This window comes from Pimephales promelas, chromosome 6 (assembly GCF_988280905.1).
Source record: "Pimephales promelas chromosome 6, fPimPro1.hap1.1, whole genome shotgun sequence".
Classification (NCBI taxonomy): domain Eukaryota; kingdom Metazoa; phylum Chordata; class Actinopteri; order Cypriniformes; family Leuciscidae; genus Pimephales; species Pimephales promelas.
In genome coordinates this window covers 13,069,204-13,092,973 of record NC_142774.1, presented here as the reverse complement: position 1 = coordinate 13,092,973, position 23,770 = coordinate 13,069,204, and the positions used below count along the sequence as shown (strand labels likewise).

At 38.5% G+C, this 23,770-nt stretch overlaps 1 protein-coding gene across 10 annotated transcripts in view; it reads left to right on the top strand.

Annotated features, from left to right (window-relative positions):
* Positions 1-23,770, top strand: part of tenm3 (teneurin transmembrane protein 3) — a 343,805-nt gene that overhangs the window by 111,177 nt on the left and 208,858 nt on the right. For all 10 annotated transcript variants that reach the window (XM_089132127.1, XM_089132131.1, XM_089132129.1 and 7 more), the window contains 2 exons: positions 3,148-3,474; positions 13,933-14,211. In XM_089132127.1, coding sequence (XP_088988253.1) covers positions 3,243-3,474; positions 13,933-14,211 — 511 coding nt within the window. In that variant the 5' untranslated portion in view covers positions 3,148-3,242. The remainder of the gene's footprint in view (positions 1-3,147; positions 3,475-13,932; positions 14,212-23,770) is intronic.

Sequence of the window (23,770 nt, the reverse complement as noted above, 5' to 3'; positions counted from 1 at the left end):
GTGCTGTGAGCCAACAATAATGCTCTTTGTCGTAAATAAATGTTGCCCCACAATAACATTTCTGTGTTGGGGGCCCTCCATATGAGGGGAAATGTATAATGTAAACATTATGAGATACTGCTTGTCTAATTTGTTTTTTTCTACACTCCCAAATCAAATACATTTAAATAATATGAGCTGTATATTGATTCCTGAATTTATGTTTGGATGTATTATTAATTGAAATAATTCTGGCTGATTTGTGCATGAAATGATGTGTCCACTGAAGCGTGGCGTATTAATATATCCTCATTGATAATTTAACATATTCACTCCGTCTGACTGCAAACGTAAACGATCCCTCAGACTCCCATGCCAATAGAAAGCTCAAATTACCTCAACAAACCTCTTGTAACAGTTTGCCATATTAGTGATGTCAGTGTTTTTCTATTTAAGGCTTGGCGCTAGTCATTGAACCGCAGCAATTTTTAATTAAGAATTTAATTACCAATAATGCAGTCGATCAGCTGCTTCTAATTCATTTCAAAGAATCAGATAAATACGGTGCGCATATTCATCATAGACAAAAGTGTTCTTTGTTAAGTTAGCTGATTAGAAATACAGTATATTTAGCCTTTCACTTTTTTTTTTGTCATTTTTATTTTTGTATTTAACAACGCTATAAACCATTTTATAAATGTGCATGGTGCCTAAGGCTCAAAATAATACAGTATCTTTGAAAGTTTGGTGGTTATGATGGTGGTGAGAAGATAAATGGTCAATAAAAAGTGGAACTTCTGGTAAAAATGTAATTTATACTGCAGTGAAATCAGCATATGGGCCTGACAAGCCAAATATTTTGTCTCTGCTCCGGTACGCAATATGGCGTGTGTGCGTGTGTGTGTGTGCTGATGATGATGATTTTATTTGTGAGTTTATGTATACTGAACATAAAATCTTGAAATCTGCATGCATAACTGAAAAAATATGAAAATTAACAATTCTACAAATATTGCATTAAAGCCATAAAGATGTCCTTGCCCATTGTCAGAACGAACCAATAAGAGCTGCGACAGAATCACCTCAGAACGTTCTCTGCCATTTCAGTCAGCAACAGCACTCACACGCACTCAAACATGGCTTCACACTTAAGAGACATACGATTACCCCTCTATTCTGCCTTTCAACCTTCTCTTTCTGGTGTCTGACACATTAACGTCGGATATAAGATTAAGCAACAACAATTTTTGCCTAAAACATCCAAACCCATCTGTTTCAGGGCTCTTCAAATCTCCAGTCCTCTAACACATCCATATAGGGAAGCTTTTTTTAAGTCACGCACACCGCATAAACAAAATCAAGAGCGCCGCCTCTAAGAGAAAGCGGATGAAAGAGGAAGGGGCGAAAAAAGTATGTCTGAGCATGAAAAGCAAAGCATGCATGTTGGGAGGGCTCCAAAAGAGGGCCAGCCAAGAAAGAAATTAAAGTACAGCGATTATCTGGACCCAGAATTAGAAGCAGAGGGTTTTGGACTAATAAACATTTGAAACGCACCCCAGGGCCCTCACCATCATTTATTACTCCACCATCTCCCATTAATGTGTTTTTTTTTTCTTTTGTTTCCTTATTTTTTTCTTCATCGATTCCCAGGATGTTTTAGGTAGATTTTATTAATTCTTGCAGGCAGGGTTTAATGAAAGGTTGTTCATTATTTTATTTTTTTTTCCCTCTTCCTTCCCCAATCCCTTCCGCTTTGGATGTACTGATCCGGTGTTTTATTTCTGTCTTCTAATGACTTTATCGTTGTTATCAGTAACTCTTGCCGTATCACAGGCCGACAAAGAGCGGTCATCAATTAACTGACACCCCCCTGACCCCCCACCGAAGTGTCCCGCTCTGACCTCTCAGAACTGCACTTAAGCTTATCAACTCCAAAAACAAAGCACCCCTCCACAGTCTCTTTCAGATACACAGACTAGCATTATAAGAAATTATATTTTACATGAGTTTTGAAAGACTGCGTACCAAAAAACAATTTAAGGTAAATCCATTACACGTCTAATATTGCATTTACGTTATTGGTTGTATGGTAAACTAATCGTCCACAATTGGTGTTGTTAAAACATGATCATTTGTTAACTCTTTACAATTGGGTCTCATTAATTAATGTTAATTGAACCATTTACTGACATGAGTTACGGTATTCATTAAGATTTGTTAATGTTAGTCCATACAAATAATGTTTATTGCTAGTTCATGTTAGCTCAGGTGCATTGACAGATACAACTTTTGATCTTTTATGATGTATTATTAAATGTAACATTAACATAAATACGTATTTTTTCATTGTAAGTTTATGTCAACTAATGTAAACGATAGAATCTTTTTGTAAAGTGTTGAAGATTATTTTCTATAAACCATTAAAAAAAACGGATTCAAACTGATAGTGTATATTTATCTGGATATGTATGACATCATATTCACATACATTACCATTCAAAAGTTTTGAGTCATATTTATTTATTTATTTATTTTTTGTATATTGAAAGAAATGTTATTTTTTTTAATAAAGCTTTAATTGAGCAAGGATGCATTTAATTGAAAAAAATTGTCAATAAATATATTTTTAATGTTAGAAAATGACAAAATGTTTAGAAATTTCTTATCATCAAATTTGAGAATAATATTTAAATTTCTTAAACCCCAAATCAGCACATTAGAATGATTTCTGTAGGATTATTTAATATTGGAGACTGGAGACTATCACGTTAAAATATATATATATATATATATATATATAGTTATTTTAAATGATAATAATATTTAATTTTAATATATTATGTTTTATGTATTTTTGTTCAAATAAATGCAGACTTGGTGAGCATTTCTTAAAAAAAAACAAAAAAACAAACAAAAAAACACATTCTAAATGTCAAGTAAGGGCTCTTGTGTAAAACCAAGCTCATAGCCTGAGCAAAACACTCTCACGCTGTCTCACGAAACCCTCATGTCTTGCGACAGACCAGAAGGTGGAAAGGATTTTTGAATCCCTGGAAGATTAAGTGTTCAGCTTATTGTGCTGTGTGACCTCTAGTTTACACTTTTTTTAATTCTTCTTTCTCTCCCTCTCTTTCCCGATCCCTATGTGCCCCTTCTCTCGCTCTCCAGGTAGACAACAGTAAGCTCACAGTCGGGCGGAGCCTGCTTGGAGCGAGCGCTCCGATTGGTTGCCGCGTTGCATTACACCGCGTCATGCGGGCAGGATGGATGTGAAAGAACGCAGGCCCTACTGCTCACTTACCAAGAGCAGGAGAGAGAAAGAGCGCCGCTACACGGGCTCATCCGGCGACAGCGAGGACTGCCGCGTGCCCACCCAGAAGTCCTACAGCTCCAGCGAGACGCTCAAGGCCTTCGACCACGACTCCTCACGTCTGCTGTACGGAGGCCACGTCAAAGAGATGGTCCACCGTGAAGCTGACGAGTACAGCCGCCAAGGTGAGTCACCTGTGCCTGGCATACCTCACAGATGCAGGACCAATCCATTGTGACTCTACACAGTCCAGAGGTCACATGTCATACACAGCATACTGAGAAAAAATAACAACAAGATATGCCTAGCAATATGCCAAGAATGACTTCTGGATGGATCACATTCAAACGATAATATATATGATGTACAACCATAATTATACATAATTAGAGGAAATTAAGTTTGGTTTGGCACGACCGTACGCTTTCTCTGAGAAAACATTTACTCACGTTTGATTGAAAAATGAAGCAGATTCGAAAACAGATTAGACAGATTTACGGACACAAACCCGCTCTGCTTCTCGTCTAGTCGACAGAGCGAAGAAATAAAGCATTTCCTCTGATTAGCGCGATCCGAACCCCCTCGACTGAGCCTCTCATTTTCACATCTGAAGTTTCTGTTATAACATATGCCCACGTGTCCCATTGGCAATAATGAATGGCACCATAAAAAACATAAGCAGCGTTATTGCGCTGTTCTGAAGTTTGCAATGCACCCTGGTCGGCCACAGTTTTATTACTAATTACGATCGCAGAGGGTCCGCAAGCATTCGCACAGCCGCACTTAAAACTCCCTCACGCTCATTGAGTACTTTGTTGTTTTTCTTTTTGTTTCTTCTGCATGTAAGGCTTCATCAAAATACGCACCAGTAAAGGTGAGTTTTTTGCGATGTAGCACAAACGTAGATTTGGGTCGAATGTGTTTTTTTTTTTCCTTAGTTGTTTGTGAGTGTCTGCGTTAGCACTGTGTGTTTGTGTACCCTTAACGTAAGTGTTGTGTTAAGCTGAAGGTCAGGCTAGCTGTTATCAGTCACTGGAGTGCTAGAGGCTCTGTCTGTTGAGTGTGTTTATTTTAGAAAGCACAGGAAGTGACACCAGATTACAGCAGGGGGTAAAGGAGCAGTCTGCCTGCAACCATTATGCAGGGTAGCCCACTCAATCGCAGAGAGAGAGAGAGAGAGAGAGAGAGTAAAGGCGCTCACAGATGTAGTGCAGACACCGTTGAGCTCTTGAGAGACTGCACTCCGGCCTCAACACGGTCTTCAACACACTCCCCATAATCACCCTGCTGCAGACGTCACCTAACCCAGTCTCAAGCCCTAACCTTGGCACGCAACAGCGTTCGTCATGAAACTAATTCCTCCCGTGTGATATATTTTTAGCCTTTAGACCATCGCAAGAAAGCTATACCGACATAATTAATTTGTGGAATAGAAAGGACCAGGCAGGGGAACTGAAATTGTTAATTAGCCATTACACAACAATGGCAGATTGGAATTACTGAGATCTGAAATAATGTAGCCTTGCTGGGAAGTGCTGGCGTTCAGTTCCATTAGAAAGTTCCATAAAGGTCATTACCAGTTCATTGATTGCTTTCAAACTCAAATTAACACTTCATAAATATTTGAGCAGAAAAGCCATAATTGCTCAATTATCTTATCCTGTACAATTTCATCTACACTAATTGGTGTTCATTTGGAATTTATATAATTTTAATTGAACTTCGGTGGAACCCAGATTATTTCTGTAGTTAATAGCCCTTATTAATTCCTGTTAATGCAGGGGATCAATGGTTTTCTTTTTCATTGCTTTCCTTTTTTATCGCCATCCTAATAAAATGCGCCTTTTTTCAGTGATTGTTTTAACATGAAATTCTGTGGCTTAAAATAATTGTAGTCACTTACTCATTAAAACTTTATTAGATTGAATTTTTAGACATTAGACATATTTAGTGTATTTACTTCAGAAGGCCTTTCATCCTTTGCATGAGCGTTTGATTTACTCAAATTAGTCTAATTGATTTGATTTAGTCAGGATAAATTGTAAAACAAAAAAATGCATTTAAAACATTTTGAAAACATGTTACACTGCATCCTTTGAGGAGTCATAACCGTTAAAAGTTACGAGGATCTGCTTGCAAACGACTAAATAAATGATCCGTTTAAAGACCAGTATATTTCCGCAATATATATGGTCTCAGTAAATGTAAGGAAGCTTTTCCTTTTTTTTTTTTTTTTTTTTGGGGGGGGGGGGGGGGGGTTGGGGGGTCTGGCACTGCTGTTTTTCAGGAGTGTTTTTGGAGCTGTGCACACCTATCACCATGGCAGATAAGCTCCCTCCGTGGAATGCAGTCTGCTTCACGGACTAATTCTACAGAATACAGAGTTTGGAAACCATTAGATCCAGACAAAAACAACGGGAAATGAATTGAAAGTCGTAGCGGCTGCTAAGTCGAAAGTTCTTTCACATCGTCTAACGTGAAGATACGTTTTAAAATTTGGATTTAATGAACTGTAAATTAATCTGTTTTATTATTTTTTAGTGGCATGGTTGGATTTGTAAAATGTTTTAGTCTTGTTTAGTTTTTTTTTTTTTTTTTTTTTTGTTTATTTCTTTGTTTATGGTGGAAGCATGTGTTTTAAATGATTAATTCTTATATATTTTTTTATATTTATATGTATATTTATTTATTATATTTAAGTATTTGTTTTACATATTTTAGCCCAGCAGCACATTATTTGTTGCACATTATAAGTTTTTTAAAATGCATTTTAAATTATCTATAAAATATTAATTTATATACAATATATATATATATATATATATATATATATTGATAAATATTATACAATATTTATAATATGTATTGATGATGATGTGTATTGATTATCAACTTACTATTAGCATTATCAATTAAATTGGTATTGTATACTATTAAATATAATATAATTAGTGTTGTATATTATTAAATATAATATTTTTAAATATATTGATGATGTGCATTGATTATCAACTTACTATTAGGATTGTCAATTAAATTAGTATTGTATATTATTAAAAATGTATATATTAATATTTCAAATCATATTTACCATATTTTACAATCATATTTTGTTTTCGACAACAACATATATTTGTATATGAATATCAACATGTAGCAGTCATTGCTTCCTCTTTATTTGTTTTTATTTATTTATTTATTTATTTATTATTTTTTGTCATCTTGCCTTTGAAGTCAGATATTAACAGCCTGGAGATGTTTCTGAAATCCTCATCCAGATTAGAGTGCTAAAAGTACGAATCTGACTGCTCACACTATGGCATGATGAAGCTGTCTCCTTGTCTGTGCATTTCCCTGTGCACTGCAAAAGTTATTTTTGCATTTTAATTGCGAAATTATCTAATGATTGGACGTCTGAAGACAACAGCATGCAAGAGGTATTTTTTCTTTTTTAATTCTATCACCTCCATAAATGGTGCAAACTACAGTAAGTCTTGCTATTAAATAATATGACAGTTTTGATTAAAGAAAATCAGATGCATATTGTGAACTTGACACGGGTATAAATAATACTTCATTTTAGAGGCATTTTTCCCTTAGTTTGAGACTTTGCACAGCCCAAGAGACTGCAGTCAGTTCATTTAAATATTTTTAAAGCATGGAAACGGCTGTTTAGACGTGCTGCCGCTGTGTTCCTCTCATGGTTAATTGCTGCTCTTTATCTGTATCCTTTCAAAATGCACGTATACTGTAGAAGGTGCACAGAGAAAACATCATCAGTCTCACTGTAAGACATGTTTTTTAACCTCATTTTCAAGCTCACTTAGCACAACTAGGGCTGCCAGGGAACATACGTGGTCCGCAGGATAACAATTAGTCATGTGACTGCCCACAGTTCTCAGCTAAAAGTGTTTGTATCTGTATTTTTTAAATAAATAAACAAACACAGAAGTAGGAATTTATATCTTGTTATGACTATGTCCTATGCTTGTCTCAAATTAAATTTCAGTCGTCCTTTATATCTTTTGAGGTTTAGCCTTGGGTTGTTACACACACACACACACACACACACACACATTTGTGTCTTTGTTACAATGCCACCTAGCACATTTATTTCTTTGTTCACTTATTTGATTTCACAGGGTTAGCTAGTATACATGTCATAGTCATTCAGCAGAAAGAAATTCTGGTAACTTGAGTTTATATCTGTGGTTCCAAATACCGATCAGAAGTCCCATTTGCAGTACATTGTGTGTCCTCAGGGAACAGACTGCTAAGTCTGCGGATATATGCGGATAGACTGTAGCTCGGTGACGTCACGTTTATACAATATGTCACGTACGTACGCCACGTCACGTATGTGTTACCATGCATGCACCATATCGCGGTGACAGCGCATGCATGTTAAGCAGTTCCGTCATGTGTTTTGACGTCCCGCGTCAATTTGACATAATATATATTTTTTTTTAATGTTAATGTATTAAAAAACTCTAAAGTAATAAAGAAAGCAGCAAAAAAAAAAGTACAGCACACATCCATAGTTTTAACTTTGTCTGATTTAAGGTAAACTTGTAAAAAATTTCAGAGTGTATATTGTGTAATATCTGTGTTGTATTTTATTTAAAGTTTTTTTTTTTTCACATTCTGTTGCACTTTAATTTGTAAATGACAAAATTACTGTAAACACTAATGGCACCTTATTTATTTATTTATTTACAGGGGCAATGCACATTAATAAACATAAATGTAAACATGCCAGAATTAGCCCAAAAAGCTATATTTCATCTGACCCTTGACCTTTAAGAATGTTAAAAGGTCACCCTGAAAACAGAGACAGAGCATTACACACATACACATCATATGAAAAAAAAAGATTCACACACAACCAGATAAATTACTATTAAAATACAAAATAAACAGAATTATGTAAAACAATGTAAGCATGAGAGAAAGGAAAGAGAGAGAGAAAGAGAAAGATGGCAACAGAAGAGAGCAACATAGCCAAGAAACATTAGTACAAAGAAGTTTATTGTCAAGAATACAATACTAATGTTGGCAGTGCTGAATTGTCAGCAACCATTTTTTAAGAGGAGACTGAAAAGAGCCAAAAGCATGTAATGGTCTGATTGTTGATGGGACAGAGTTTCTGTCATGCAGTAGCAGGTAAATAACTCTTTATCTGAATTAGAGGAAGTCCAAACAGAAAGACACAGGCGTGGAATGGTGACACAGGGACGTTGATGGTCAGCGTGGTGAATCCCAAGTGGTGCATTGAAGAGAGACGGAAAAGAGTAGAACAGTACCCCTTCTCCTTCCCAGTCCACCAAGTACTGAAATCCACGTCCCCTCCGCCTCGAATCCAGAATGCAATTAACCAAATTGGTGGTATCCCCATTTACGAGACATGGTGGGGTGGGTGGGTTTGGGGGCATGGAGGAGGTGGGACCGGGACTGGCGGATTAATGTGTGCACGAAACAAACGTGAAAAATTGTGTGTACCCTCCTGTACGCTAGAGGTAAACTAAGACGGACTGCCACCGGACTAATGATCTTGGCGACAGAGAACAGGCCAATAAATATGGGAGCAAGCTTATTAGAGATGGAACGGAGAGGAATGTTTTTAGTTGAAAGCCACACTTTTTGACTGACGACTTATATGGGAGGCTTTGACCGGTGGCGATCGGCCCTAGCCTTGGTGCGCGCCACTACTTGGAGTAAAGTCTCGCAGGCTCTAGTCCAAGTGCGGTGAAACCTCTGGATTAAGGCACGTGCTGAGGGAACCGTGACCTCGGATTCCAGACTGGGAAAAATAGGTGGCTGGTAATCTAAACTACATTCAAACGGAGATAAACCCATGGCCGACACTGGTAACGCGTTGTGGGCGTACTCCACCATGGAATGTTGTTGGCTCCATGAGGAAGGATTCTTGGAAACTAAACATCGCAACACCCTTTCCAGATCTTGATTGGCTCTCTCGGTTTGACCATTGCTTTGGGAATGAAACCCTGAGGATAAAATAACTGTCGCTCCCAGTAATTTACAAAATACTTGCCAAAATGTGGACACAAACTGGAGTCCTCTGTCAGAGACCACATCCATCGGGAGGCTGTGTAACCGAAAGACGTGGTCAATGACTGTCAACGCTGTCTCCTTAGCTGAGGGTAATTTTGGTAAGGGAATGAAATGACCCGACTGTGTTACCCTGGGAGGGTGGGAGGGCGGTAATAAAATCGAGAGCGATATGGGACCAGGGTCTCGAAGGGACTGGCAGCGGTTGAAGGAGCCCATCTGGGGGTCGATTGGAAGTTTTACCAGTGGCACAAACTGAGCAAGCCAAAACAAAACTGTTAATGTCACAAGCCATGAGTGGCCACCAGAAACTTTGCTTGACTAGAAATTTTGTACGATAAACTCCTGGATGACAAGCCACGTTGGAGAAATGACCCCACTGAATGACGTCAGACCTTAATCTGTCCGGCACGAATAAGCGATTCGGTGGGCAACCGGGTGGAGGCGTTACCCCTTCTAAGGCCGTTTTGACCTTCGATTCGTCCTCCCAAACGAGTGTGGAGACAAATAGACTCTCCAGTAAAATGCACTCGGGAGTAGACGGGCATTCGGAAGGATCAAAAATGTGAGATAAAGAGTCGGGTTTGATGTTTTTGGACCCCGGGTGGTACGAGAGAGAAAAATCAAAATGTCCGGAAAAAAGTGCCCACCGAGCCTGGCTCAGTTCAATGTTTTGGCAGTTCTGATGTAAATTCTTGTGATCAGTCCAGACTATAAAGGGTACCCCCGAGCCCTCTAACCAATGACGCCATTCCTCCAACGCTAACTTGACTGCCAACAACTCCCTGTTACCAATCTCGTAATTGCGTTCGTCTGAGGATCATCGATGAGAAAAAAACGCACAAGGATGCATCCTGTCGTCTGTGGGAGAACGCTGGGACAGGATTTTTCCTACCCCCACCTCTGATGCATCGACCTCCACCACGAACTGCCGTGAATAATCAGGGGCAACGAGGATGGGAGCTGAAACAAAGCGGCTCTTGAGTTTGCAAATACAGCCTCGGCTGTATCTGACCACCTGAACGGAGTACTGGGGGAGGTCAAGGCAGTCAGAGGTGCGGCTAGTTGGCTGAAATTACGAATAAAACGTCGATAGAAATTGGCGAACCCCAGAAACCTCTGTAGGGCCTTACGGGAATCTGGACTTGGCCATTCTACCACAGCCTTAACCTTCTCAGGGTCCACATGCATTCCCTCAGACGAGATGATGTATCCTAAGAAAGGAACAGACTGTGCTTGAAAATCGCATTTCTCCGCCTTGACAAAAAGCCCATTCTCTAACAACCTCTGAAGCACTCGTCGGATGTGTTGCACATGTTCCTGGAGAGACGAGGGAAATATCAATATGTCATCCAGGTAAACATATATGAACTGGTCTGTCATGTCTCACAACACGTCATTGACCAGTGCTTGGAAGACTGCTGGGGAGTTGGACAGCCCGAAAGGCATGACCAAATATTCAAAGTGCCCCCTGGGGGTGTTAAAAGCAGTCTTCCATTCATCCCCCTACCTGATGTGAACCAAATGATAAGTGTTACGCAAGTCCAATTTCGTCAAGATGGACGCTCCCTGCAACCTCTCGAAAGCTGAAGACATCAACGGCAAAGGATAAGTATCCTTTACCGTGATGTTATTCAACCCCCGGTAATCTTTTTCCCCACGAAAAAGAACCCCGCCCCTGCTGGAGAAGAAGAAGGGCGGATGAACTTGGTTGCCAGAGAATCAGAAATATATTTCTCCATAGCCTCCCTTTCAGGAACAGAAAGTGAGTATAGCTTGCCTTGAGGTGGAGACTTACCTGGCATTAAATCTATGACACAGTCATAGGGATAATGAGGAGGAAGAGAAGCAAGACTTACTGAACACTACCTTCAGATCGTGGTACTCCTCGGACACGTTAGACAAATCACCCACCTCCTCCTGAAACACATAAACAGGCAAAGATGGACAAGCAGACACGAGACAAGACTTATGATATTCCTTGCTCCACTCCAGTATAGCTTTATGTTGCCAGTCCACTCGGGGGTTGTGACGGATGAACCAGGGATGTCCAAGAACAATGGGTGCCAGGGGTGTCTCGGAGTGATTGCCTGAAGTGATGTCTTCAGTGGTAAATGAAATGGTGGGGAGTTCTTGGCCATTTAGTGGGTGCACAGCAAAGAGGGTGGGTGCACAGACGCGTTTTTGGTCCCCAGGGGGTTAAGACTCGCTGAAGTCATTTTGATAATATGAGATCATAAAACATACAATAGACAATGGTAACACTTTACAACAAGGTCTATTAGTTAATGTATTAACTAACATGAACTAACCATGAGCAATACATTTGTTACTGTGTTTGTTAATCTTCGTTGATGTTAGTTAAAAAAAAATAAAGCTGTTCATTGTTTGTTCACGTTAGTTCACAGCGCATTAACTAATGTTAACACGATTTGAATAAAGTTTTAGTAAATATTTAAATTACTATTTACAAAGATTAATAAATGCTGCTCGTTATTTGTTCATGCTAACTAATGTAGTTAACTAATGTTAACTAATGAACCTTAATGTAAAGTGTTACCATAGACATATATATATATATATATATATATATATATATATTTAAAAAAAAAAAACTAAAACATTTATGACACGCTCTATGGAATATCTTAAAATTAAAAGCCATTAACACAAAAGAACAATTGTTAAAAAATCATAAATAATGCTTATTGACTTACTGCCATTGAATCCATCACTGAAAGTGATTGTAATGCATTGATGCGTATAATTTGCGCACATGCGTACATACGTGACGTGAATACGTGACATCACAGCGCTACTTTCTGCAGCGAGTGGTATCTCGATATTTGACTGTCTGATGAGACTCGATTGTCTCTTTTTTACACACTTGGGGTGTTAGCTTGCCTTGTTGTGTGTGCGTCTGTGTGTGTGTGGGTGTTGTTTATAGAAGCTTTCCTTTCTGTCTGGCTTTTGGGTCAGTTGATACAATCTCCAATGCCAAAAATAAGACAAAAAAAATTAAAAAAATAGATTCCGCTATCAATTTACACCTGTATTTTTCTTTCCTTTCCCCGTTTCTTAAGACCTGTGGATCTTTTCATAGGTTGACACTCACCAAATGGTTTCCCAGTTGCCAGCAAGGCCCATTTACCTGTCAGCTTGTGTTTTACCAACACTCTATGGGCTGTTCCTACCCCACAGAAAAGGCCAACAAAGCATACCTGAGTTCCCCCCTCACACACACACACACACACACACAAAAGATACCACGCTGTGCGTGCGTGCGTGTGTGTGTGTGTGTGTTATAAGGGAGCTTCTATTATCCAGGGAATTAGACAATTCTAGTTTATTTGTCATTCTCTTGATGCTATAAGTGCACATGGCTGAAGTAATCGCAGAAAACAGAAGTCAGGCTTCAAAATAGAACATTAAATGGGTTGTTTTTGGTGTCTCTTTGATTGATTGTTTCCTGTGCTTAACTAGGGCATGTGGAAGGTGTCTCAGTGTGTTTTAAATGGTTGCTGTAGTGTGTGTGTGTGTGTGTGTGTGTGTTGTTTTTGAATCGGTGCATTTTATTAAAATTATTTATAGTTATTATCGATAAATATTCATGTTTTAAATTATTATAATTATTATATTTCCTTTATATGTTTTATTCATTTTGAAACTTTTTGATAAAAACAGTATTATTGTGAAATATTATTACAATTTCAAATAACTATTTTGTATATTAATATGTTTTAAATTAATATACTGTACAAAATTATATGATTTATTTCTGTGATTGCAAAGCTGAGTTTTCAGCAATCATTACTTTTTAGTGGCACATGATCCTCAAGAAATTATTATATGTTGTTGTGCTGATCAAGAAACTTTACTTTTTTATCAATATTGAAAACAATATTGATTCTTGGATGAATAGAAAGTTCCAACAGAAAAGCATTTATATGAAATATAAATTGTTTGTAACATTATACATCACTTTATTGTCACTTTTGATCAATTTAATGAATCCTTACTGAAAAAAGTATGAATTACTTTTAAAAAACTTTTGCTTAGTTCTGATATACAAGCAAAATAACTGTATTATAACTGTAACAATTAACAGCCCATTCTCACCCCCAAGGCGTCACTTAACTGACGCCTTGGGACGCATTTGGACATGCTTCAATATCTGACGCTTTAGGCGCCCTTTAGCGTCAGTTAGATGACGCCCTAGGATCGCGTGTACCCTACCCCCACCCCACACCTAAACCTAACCGCGTCCTCTAACCAACGCTCTCCTTTAGCGTCAGTTAGATGACGCCGTAGGATCGCGTCATGTAAGTGACGCTAAAGGGCGCCTAAAACGTCAAATATTGAAGCATGGTCAAAGGTGACGCCTTGGGGTGAGAATGCGTTGCAATTAAACATGTTGCATTGCAATCTAAAATGAAAAATGCCACCATTCAGCTGTCTTTCTATGTTCTTTCCAATGCCAATGTGTTTTATTCACCTTTGGCACTTGCAGATTGTTCATAGAAGACTATGTGTATAGATGTATGCTCAGTTTGTTTATTACGTTTCTCCTACAGGACAGAACTTTAACCTGAGGCAGCTGGGAATATGTGAACCAGCCACTCGCCGTGGCCTGGCCTTCTGCGCAGAGATGGGCCTCCCCCACCGCGGCTACTCTGTTGGTGCGGGCTCAGACGTGGACACTGAGAACGAGGGGGTGATGTCACCGGAACGTGCCATGCGCCTCTGGGGCCGAGGTGTAAAGTCTGGCCGCAACTCCTGCTTGTCCAGCCGCTCAAACTCTGCCCTGACCCTGACTGACACAGAGCACGAGAACAAATCAGACAGTGAGAACGGTAAGTGGAGCCACACTAGGGCCACGTTCAGCCTTTTAGTCTAGGTTCAACTAGCCCAACACATAGTCCATGCTTAAGCTGATAGCTGTGTTTTGGTACATGCTAACTGGTTTTTAGCTTGTCTGAGATCAGCTAGTGCACTCTGGTAGACTAGGACCAACAACAAACAAGCTTCCATGGAAGCTTAAGGTGCATCAACTTGTTTTTGGAAGATTGTGAATGTCCAAATGGCCAGCTTGAACTGCTAGAAATTAGCTACAGTGGTCCCAAACTTAAGATTTCTACAAAGAGGACTTTATAAAAGGATATATTATGCACACTTCTCTTGCACACTATTAGCATTATCACACTCTTTTGATTCTTATCATGACTGGCCACAGAGACAATAGCAGGCAGAACAAAGTCAATGTGTCTGCATGCTCTCTTTCTCTTCATGCCCGTACCACTGCTTCTGCGGCCCTAAGAGGACCCTCCAGCGGCCCAATCAAAGGTTTGTCTTTGTGTCGGGCGCTAGGAGACTTTACCTAGCCATCGTTGGAATGCTCCGCTCGCATGAGCGAACACACACAATGACTGGTTAACAGGCCTCAGCGGTTTGAAGTGCAAATTTGATCATGCTTGAAACCTGGAGAAGCGATGGGAGCGACAATCTCTCTCTCTCTTTTTCTCTCTCTCTCTCTCCCCTTCTTTTTCTTTGGTGCAGTCGTTCATTCCCAAAAAGCAGCTGTGATGTTTCAAAGAATACTCAGGTGACAGGCTTCCTCTGGGCCTCCCCCGCCACACTTCCGCTGCCACTCACCCAGAGCGAGGCCTCAACGTTTTATTTATTTTTTTTTTTATTCACACTAAAATCCCTCAGATTTGTTTTCTTGTTGTTCTTTTTGTTCTGTCAATTGAGAATGAAGTGAAGGAGGATTTTTTTTCTCCTCCTTTTTTCATGAATTGAACTGAGAATTAAAGCTGCTGACGGTGAGGTATAGGACAGCCATTTTGAAGGAAGGGGGGGGGGAACTAAGCAAATGAAGAGCTAGATCATTTATTATCTTCCTATCCACACACTCTCCTGTCACTTATTCTCATTTATTAATATTCCTTAGACTAACAGGTGTTGTGTGCAAATAACCTTTAAGAAGACCTTATCTAATCACTTTCATTAACACCTTTTGGCATAATTAAGGAAAGCAAAACGCTGAGTGTGTAGGATTGTTATATTTGCTTTCATTATGAGATAAATGTGTGGGGCGACTCTCTCATATCTCTGATGACCAGAGCAATGAAAGCACTACTTCAGCAGGAGCTTGTTCTACATATTTTATATTCACTTTCCTTAATGTAGTTAATATTTGTGAACAGCCCTGTATGTACTATCAGATGCATACTGAAATTAAGAGAAGAAGCTTGACTCTAGTTGAGTCTAATAGAGTTTAATGTTACCATTTTGATAAATTAAACATGTAATACCCTAACCCAGGTTTTCTCAACCAGAGGGTTCCAGAAAACTTGCAAGAGGGTCGCTTGCTAATGATTTAAAATGATAATATTCAACGCATTCTCATCCTTTAACGTCATATAGAGCGCTATATGACAAAACGACGCTATACTACGCTAAAGGCACCCGTTATCGTTAATATAACCCGTGCTGTGAGGGCTAAGTTTAGGTGTCGGGTAGGGTGTACGTGTCATATTCACGCTAAAGGATTTATAACGTCTTGGGTTTGCGTGTTATATTAACGATAACGGGTGCCATGTGCGTAGTATAGCGCCGTTTTGTCATATAGCGCTCTATATGACGTTAAAGGATGAGAACGGGCTGTAATATTTTAAACAAAGTCAAGATATTGCCTATTTTTAATTATTTTGTTGGTTTTAAAGACCCAGGATTCCCTCAGCGAACCTGAATATGTGAAAAAACCTCAAGTGTATATTATTAGAATTGTTTTCTAGTTAAAACCTGCTCTAAAAAAATAATTTAAAATCTTTATCCAGTAAATCATGAACAACTGCAAATGTATTGGGTCTTATTTGTAGCCTTGGAATGAATAGACTGAGAACCACTACTCTAATATTTTGATAAAAATACACACAAAACGTATTGAATAAAAAAAAAATCTAATTTAATTACATTTACCTATTCCATCTTTTTATAATTATTATATTAAGAACTTATCTTGGATTTTTTGTTCACTGAGCTTGTCTTCATGCAGCATAATTAAGTTGACTATCTTTGTAACAGCGTTATCATGTTTAAAAATACCTCCTCTGCATGTAAGCAGATCACTAGGGTTTTTTTTTCTGTACACCAGTGTTAACATATAGCATAAGTGCATGTGTGTTTTTTTTTTATTTTTATTTTTTTTTAATTGTCTCACTGAATTGTGGCATATGTTGCAGTTGCCGAGGCTTAACAAGAGACAGCTGCAGACAGTGTTAGTGAGTCCATGAGGAGAAAATAAAAAGAATATTTTCTTTCTGTTCTTGGTTTGTTTCACTTCATTCCATTACAAGATCTTTGGGGTTAACTTCAGCTACTGTTTCCCTCAAATTCGGTGCCTCTTGACATGAATGTTGAAAAAAGCTTTCTCCAGCCGTACCAAAAGATTTCCTGTTTACATGTGCCTGGCGTCACCGTGGAAGAAAGTGCGTCCAAATGATTGACACAGTGTTTGGCTTTTTTAGGCCTCTTTCCCAACTCTCTTCTCTACCGAATTCAAGATGGAGTCATTTTTAGCTTTCAAGATTTTCCGGCTTGCCGCCTCAGAGCTCGATTGTGTTTGTGAGGATGGGCTGTCGGCCCTCGCGACACTGCCTTTTGACTTCAAACGCTGGAGGTTAATTCCATTTGTGGAAAAGCGGGATTTGTCAACCAGAAGCTGAGAGTGGAAGTGAAAGAGGTGTGTGTAGCTCTGTCAGACACGGTTCTAGTGAAAGGATCTCGATTCTGGTCCCACATTTCCAAGTTCACCCTTAAACTCTATTAGAAAGTACACAGAGAGAGAGAGAGAGGGACGCTCGCACGGAGACTCTCTCGGCTCGGCATAGAGAGCTTTCGCTCTGCCTGCTCTCGCTCTTTGGACTTAATATCCTGTAATGGAGAAAGGATCGGGAGAAACACCTGAGCACAATGTGTTCCACTGCAGCAGAAAAGACGAGAGAGGGAGAGTGGAAAGGAGAGGGCGAGCGAGAGATGGCCACTAACAAAGGAGGGATATTTTGTCCTCCATCTCCAGGGGACATTTGAGCCAGGGATGCGCTTCACCGCATGCCCACCCGTGTCTCCCTCTTCCTGGGTCACTGCACACCTGCTCACTTCCCCAGAGGGACCGAATGAAAGGAGAGAGAAGGCAAACACACACACACACACTCAGTCTTCACAGTAAGGCAAAGAAAAGAAAAAGATTTGTTAATTCAAAAGAACAGAACTGTCTCTTTTCAGCAAATTAATGCATCCTTGCTTAATACAAATGTTAGGCCTATTTATATTAATATAAAAAATAAAAATAAAAAAGTAGGGCTTTCAAACAATTAATCGCAATTAATTGCATCAAAAATAAAAGTTTGTGTTTACATAATATGTGCACTGTGTATAATTATTTTATATATATATATATATATATATATATATATATATTTCAGAAGTATTTTCATGTATATACTGTATATAGATTTATATATAATTTATATATAATATATAAAAATATGTTTTCTTCTTAAATATACATGCATGTGTGTATTTATATATGTACAAAATAATCATACACAGTGCACCCACATATATTATGTAAACACAAACTTTTATTTTGGATGCGATTAATCACGATTAATCGTTTGACAGCCCTAAAAAAGATATCATACTGCCTCCAAATGTTTGATTGGTTGAGTGTGTGTGTGTGTGTTTATTTCTCATCCCTCAACCAAAAATCATGGTCAAAAACTATGGGAACCATATACTTATTTTAGCATTTTATTTATAAATATTTTAGTAATTTTAGTAATATGTTTGTATCCTGCAAAATCATGATTTCTATTTAAATAATCTATAACGAAAACTACAATACGACTTGTCTTTAGATCCAACAGAAATTGCTGTGCCTCCTCTGTCATTTGCTGCCAACTTGCCATCATATGACACCTGCTCCTCTGTCTGAAACTGTTTTTTTGATTTTGAGCTTGTTTGAAGCTTCTTGCACACACACATACACACATCTGCACACTACAGGGGGTTCTGCGGAAGAAGGATAGAGAAGGGGGGAGAGCCCTGACTACGTGAGACAGAACCGAAGTCCTCAACTGACTATTCGAGGTCTCGTTAGCACTGCTCCCCGACTGAGGTTTTAATGTACCTCTCTTTTGATTCAGGTTGTTTCATTATTTTGGGGTGGGGGCTTTAATCAAAAATTGCTCGGCAGAAATGAGAGAGCTTGCCCTGCTGTGAGCAAGGACATTAGTCCATATACCCGGGTGTGCGAGAGAAAGTTCCAGAACTAGCATCTAATCTCGCTCCGATTTTTAAGAGTCTGTGAAGCTACATCAAATAAGGATTTGACAGGAGAGAAGTAGGAACTTCTCCGTCCTGACACTTTTTTTTTCTAACTGGAATGTCTCACTTGAATGCTCACAGAGACCCATTTGGTTTGGGTCAAAAGCTTGCATTCCGTGTGTGTGTGTGTGTGTCTGGCTTGTAAATCCACCAAATTTTCTCAGCAGTAGTGACCAGCGGTCAAGCCAGATTTATCGTGTCAGGAGCGTCTCAAGCACTCTTTTCTATTACTTGCATTGCCATAAGCACCAATAGTCTGTGAGGCTTTTTTGCTGAATCATCAGAGGCGATAGAGACCTCTGGGAGTGATTTTCTGCTTGGTGGAATGAAATGTCCACCACCTCTCCTTATGTTTTATACAAAGATGGTCATAGGTGTCTGCTTAATGAGATTAAGAAAAATGTGTCAACAATAACGCAAATCCTGTAAATATCTTAACCGGCTTAGTCAGTCGGGCATGGTAGTTCAGGGCTCACAAATTCCGTGTTTGAGGCTGCCTGGCTGAAACACACACACACACACACACACAGACACAGTTAAACGTTACACAGTATGCAGAAATGTGTTCTATTAATAAGCATCGCATCCAAACAAGCTCGAACATTTTGCAATTTAAATAGTCGTCTAATTACTTCAGGAAACTCTACAAAAGTGCTTAATTAGCAATGAGAACTGAAGCCTTATATCTTAGGAGTGTCTTAATGTGTCTAATATACGTAGTTTAGTGCATCCTGCTTCCTCTTTAGCAGGCTAAAGCTTTCCAGACTGGACCGCTTTAATTGGATGTGTGATTAAAGGAGTTATAAAGAGTTAAATACGTTCAAAAGGTCTGTTGAACAACTACATTTTAACAATAACCAGGTGCTGAATATATCTGCAGAGAGAAAAAAATATTCAGAGCTGGAGAGTGGAAAAAGGCCAAGTGTGTTTTATATTATAAAATGAGTTACGTATATGAGGGTTGTGACATTCATGTTGCAGCAGAGTGTCGGTATGAATTGAAAAGCAATGCGGTTGTTGTTTCTTTCTGTTTAAAGTGCTCTTGGATTGTGTGGGGGAGCCGTTGTCATCTGGTCTTTGCGGAGTTATTGATATCAGTGTTTTAACTAAGAGACCTGGTACAGGAAGATAGGGTGATAGCGATAGGATGGGAAGACAGGGTGATAGCGATGGGAAGGGAATGGGCTTTTGGGAAAGATTGCACCACCAATAACTAGGCCAGACTGCTGATATGCGTGGCACATAGATAAGCTCTGTGAAACAGCATGGTGTTCATTTGTTCATAGAAGCATGACAATTGTTTACACTCAAGCATCCACGTAATTTAATAGCTGTGGTGACAGGTGATTTTGTGAGATAACCACAAAAGAAACGTTTATGTGCATGCCACAAAGATGCTAAATGGATAAATGTAAAGTAAACAAAGCTATGTGGTTTGGATAAGTATTCATTATGCCATTTTTTTGCTAATGGAAAAAGCGAACTTTTTTCTTTCTTTTTTTTTTTTATTTCTGCCGAAAACATTGAGTTCGTGCTCATTCTTTCTCTGGAGGTTTTTCTTGCAGTAAACCCAGAGAAATAACCATGTCAGAGAATTAGACGTAGTAATGTTCTGCAAAATAATCAAACTCTTTCTTGGAATTTTAACACTGCAAAAACTCCAGTTAGCACAGAAAGATTTGCTTTATTAATAGCTGAATTATGCAAATAAAGGCATGAATGCATTTTACACATAAATTAAAAATACAACAAATAAGAAAATGTATGTTTTAAAGATTAGATAAGAAAATATTTAAATATTAGCTTTATGAATATAGCAAAAAGATTTGGAAAATTAAGAATTAAATGATTTTATAATACATTAATTATATATAGTAATTCATACAATACTCTGTCATGACAACAGCACTGATACTGCATTTGCACAGAACTAAAGTCGCCTCTGAGACAAGTTTCAAATATAAGGAGAATAATATTTTAGTATTGTTTTTATGTGGCATTATGTCTTAAATCTGATATAATACTTCATCTTCTGAAAACAAAACTTTACATAGTCCACTCGTGACTTCCAGCATTTCAGTTTTGTTCCTCATGGCACATTTACTGCAGTGTTCCAGTTGTTTAGCAAGCCAGCAGGATAGACTCAATTTTGGAAAACAAAATGTTGCCTTCTGGCCTAAAACCGACTACAATTTATCCAATCCTAGAGGAAGCTTTTCCTTAACTTGCCTAAAAGTAACAGTTTGACCACCCTCCCCCTCCCCCATAAAAAAGGTGCAACAACAAAAAAGACATGGAAGAAAGCCTACAGTTTGATATCCTCCCATGCCATGGCTGAATGGCCACGGTTTTGTGCTGTCTCCGGAGGCTAAACCGAGACGCATTGTTTTCCTGTGAGGATCATGAACTCACCTCGCCAGTGTAACAACAGTGTGTGTGTCTGTTTTGTAAGAAGGATGAGCTATCAGCAGCTCACTCAAACACCCTTATCGCTCGCATAACAGAGAGTGTGTTTACTCAGAAACACTGCACTTCCTAATGGCCCTGTGGCTGGAATTCCAGTGTGTGTGTATGTGAATGCAGGTTCTGTAGTTAGAATAGGTTACACTATAGTAAAAATTGTATATATGACTTGCACGTATAAGAAGCATGTCAACATTTACTGGAAAATGTATAAAATGTAAAGTCAATTTCATCTCAGTTTTTATTTCTAATGTGAGTAGATTTTTTTTTTTTTTGTCACATTCTATCCCATTTTTGTGTTTTACTTATTTCCATGACTGATTAAAAGTAATTTACAAATTTGATCTTTATTTCTCTGTTTTTATATCACTCATATACTTCTTGTGAATTTGTTTACATGGATCAATCACATGATGTGCAGATACATATATTTAAACCAATTCTATTATGACCACCTGCCTAATATGGTGTTGTTCCTCCGTTGTGCTGCCAAAACAGCGCCGACTGGCCGAGGTATGGACTCAATAAAGATCCCCTGAAGGTGCCCTGTGGTATCTGGCACCAAAACATTTGCAGAAGATCCTTCAAGTCCTGTTGTGAACTGGATCAAACGTGTTGGTCCCAGCACATCCCACAGATGCTAAGTTGGATTTAGATCTGGGGAATTTTGAGGCCAGGGCAACAACTTGAACTCTTGTGTTCCTCAAAACAGTGTGGCAGGGTACATTATTCTGCTGAAAGGGCCACTTCCACCAGAGAACACTGTTCTGTACCTGGTCTGTTACAATTTTTAGGAAGGTGGTGTGTGTCAAATTCACGTCCACATGTATGCCTGGACTCAGGGTTTTCCAGCAGAAAATTGACCAGTTCTTATGCCGCGTGGCCATTGTGTGTGCTTTTGGGTCATGACGGACCAGGCACTCTGTTTGATCTGTTTACGCAGCCCTATACACAGCAGAGTGTGATGCTGTGTGTTGTTACACATTCTACCCATTCAGATTTTGTGTGATTTGTGCTTAGGCATACAGTATGTCAATGCACGAGGCTAATGAAGACTATCATGTCTGGCCCAAGCCAACAATAACACACAATTCTGCCAAAATGTCAGTTTTGTTGTTGTAAATGAACGTAAAGAGTCGTGGATGCGTGTCGTATGCAGCAGTGGCAGGCCAGCAGCCACTAACACTGTCTGTCATTAATGTTAATCAAAGAACAAATAGAAAATTACTCACTGCTTTTGACTAAAGAACTTTTGTAGCTTTAATAAGGATTAATCTATATTTCATGTAGAAATGTTTGATGTTTTACCGTTTGATAACTCTATTAAATTTCTGTAGATTTTTTTTAGCTTTTTTTTAGAGTGTATATATATATATATATATATATATATATATACACACACACACACTAAAAAAATGCTAGGATGTTTTAACCCAATTTTGGGTAAAATATGGACAAACCCAGCCAAAACGTAATATAAAAAATGTAACCCAGTGGCTGGGTTTGTCCATATTTTACCCAAAATTGGGTAAAAACAACACAGCATTTTTTTAGAGTATATATATATATATATATATATAGCTTTAAAATGTCAAAATGTCACTGATATTTTGGGGGGCAATTTCACTCAGACATCAGTACCAGTATTCGTATTATTGCCACTGGCCTTCATCATAAAAAGATGTCCTTAAACAAATAAAATATATTGTCTTTATGCTGTTTCTACATTAATTTGGAGATTAATTGTGAAATATTACATTATAATATATATATATATATATATATATATATATAAACCTTAAGTTTTTTAATCACATTTAATCACAGAAAACGTATGTGAATAATCAAAAATAGTTGTTTTATCGATTGACAGTACTAATTATATTATATGTTTTATATTATGTTATTTCTGTGTATGTAGCTTTTATACCTATAGAGCATGGAGGCCTGCTCTGAATGTAAAATATGTGGCCAGTCAAAAATAACTATCACATACCCAAGCACTTGTTCTCTCTCTCTCTTGCTCTCTTGGGTACAAAAGACACATACACATAACTGACCCATTTGAGTTCAGTTTAAACACAGAGCTAATACAATGTAAAGCGCACAGTTACCTACAGCTCTTACTGAGAATAGGCCTGTGCAGCAGAGGGTTACTTCAAAGACATTACAGTCAGTGGGCTTCAAAGTCCTACAAAGAAACAGCAGTCAACATCAACTGCATACTGCAGTTTCACTCCCATCCGGCTCACAATACAACCCTCCATGTAGAATCTGTAATTCAGCGTTGAACTGGAGATGTTCGTTCTTCCTTTCTTTTGATTAGGTAACAAGGCATTGTAATGAAAGATCAATCAGAAGGGAAGCAGGATGAAAACACTGTGGAGAAAAGTTCATTATTTGGACTGCAAGTTGATTCTTGAGAACAGATGTAGCACAGGGAGGAATTGCGGATGCATGTGGACAGGTTAAAGGTCTTATGTCAGGAAACATCAAATCATCTGCTCAATCATTATACTGATTGATAGGCCTGATTAAGCGTAGAACATCTTTGTTTTG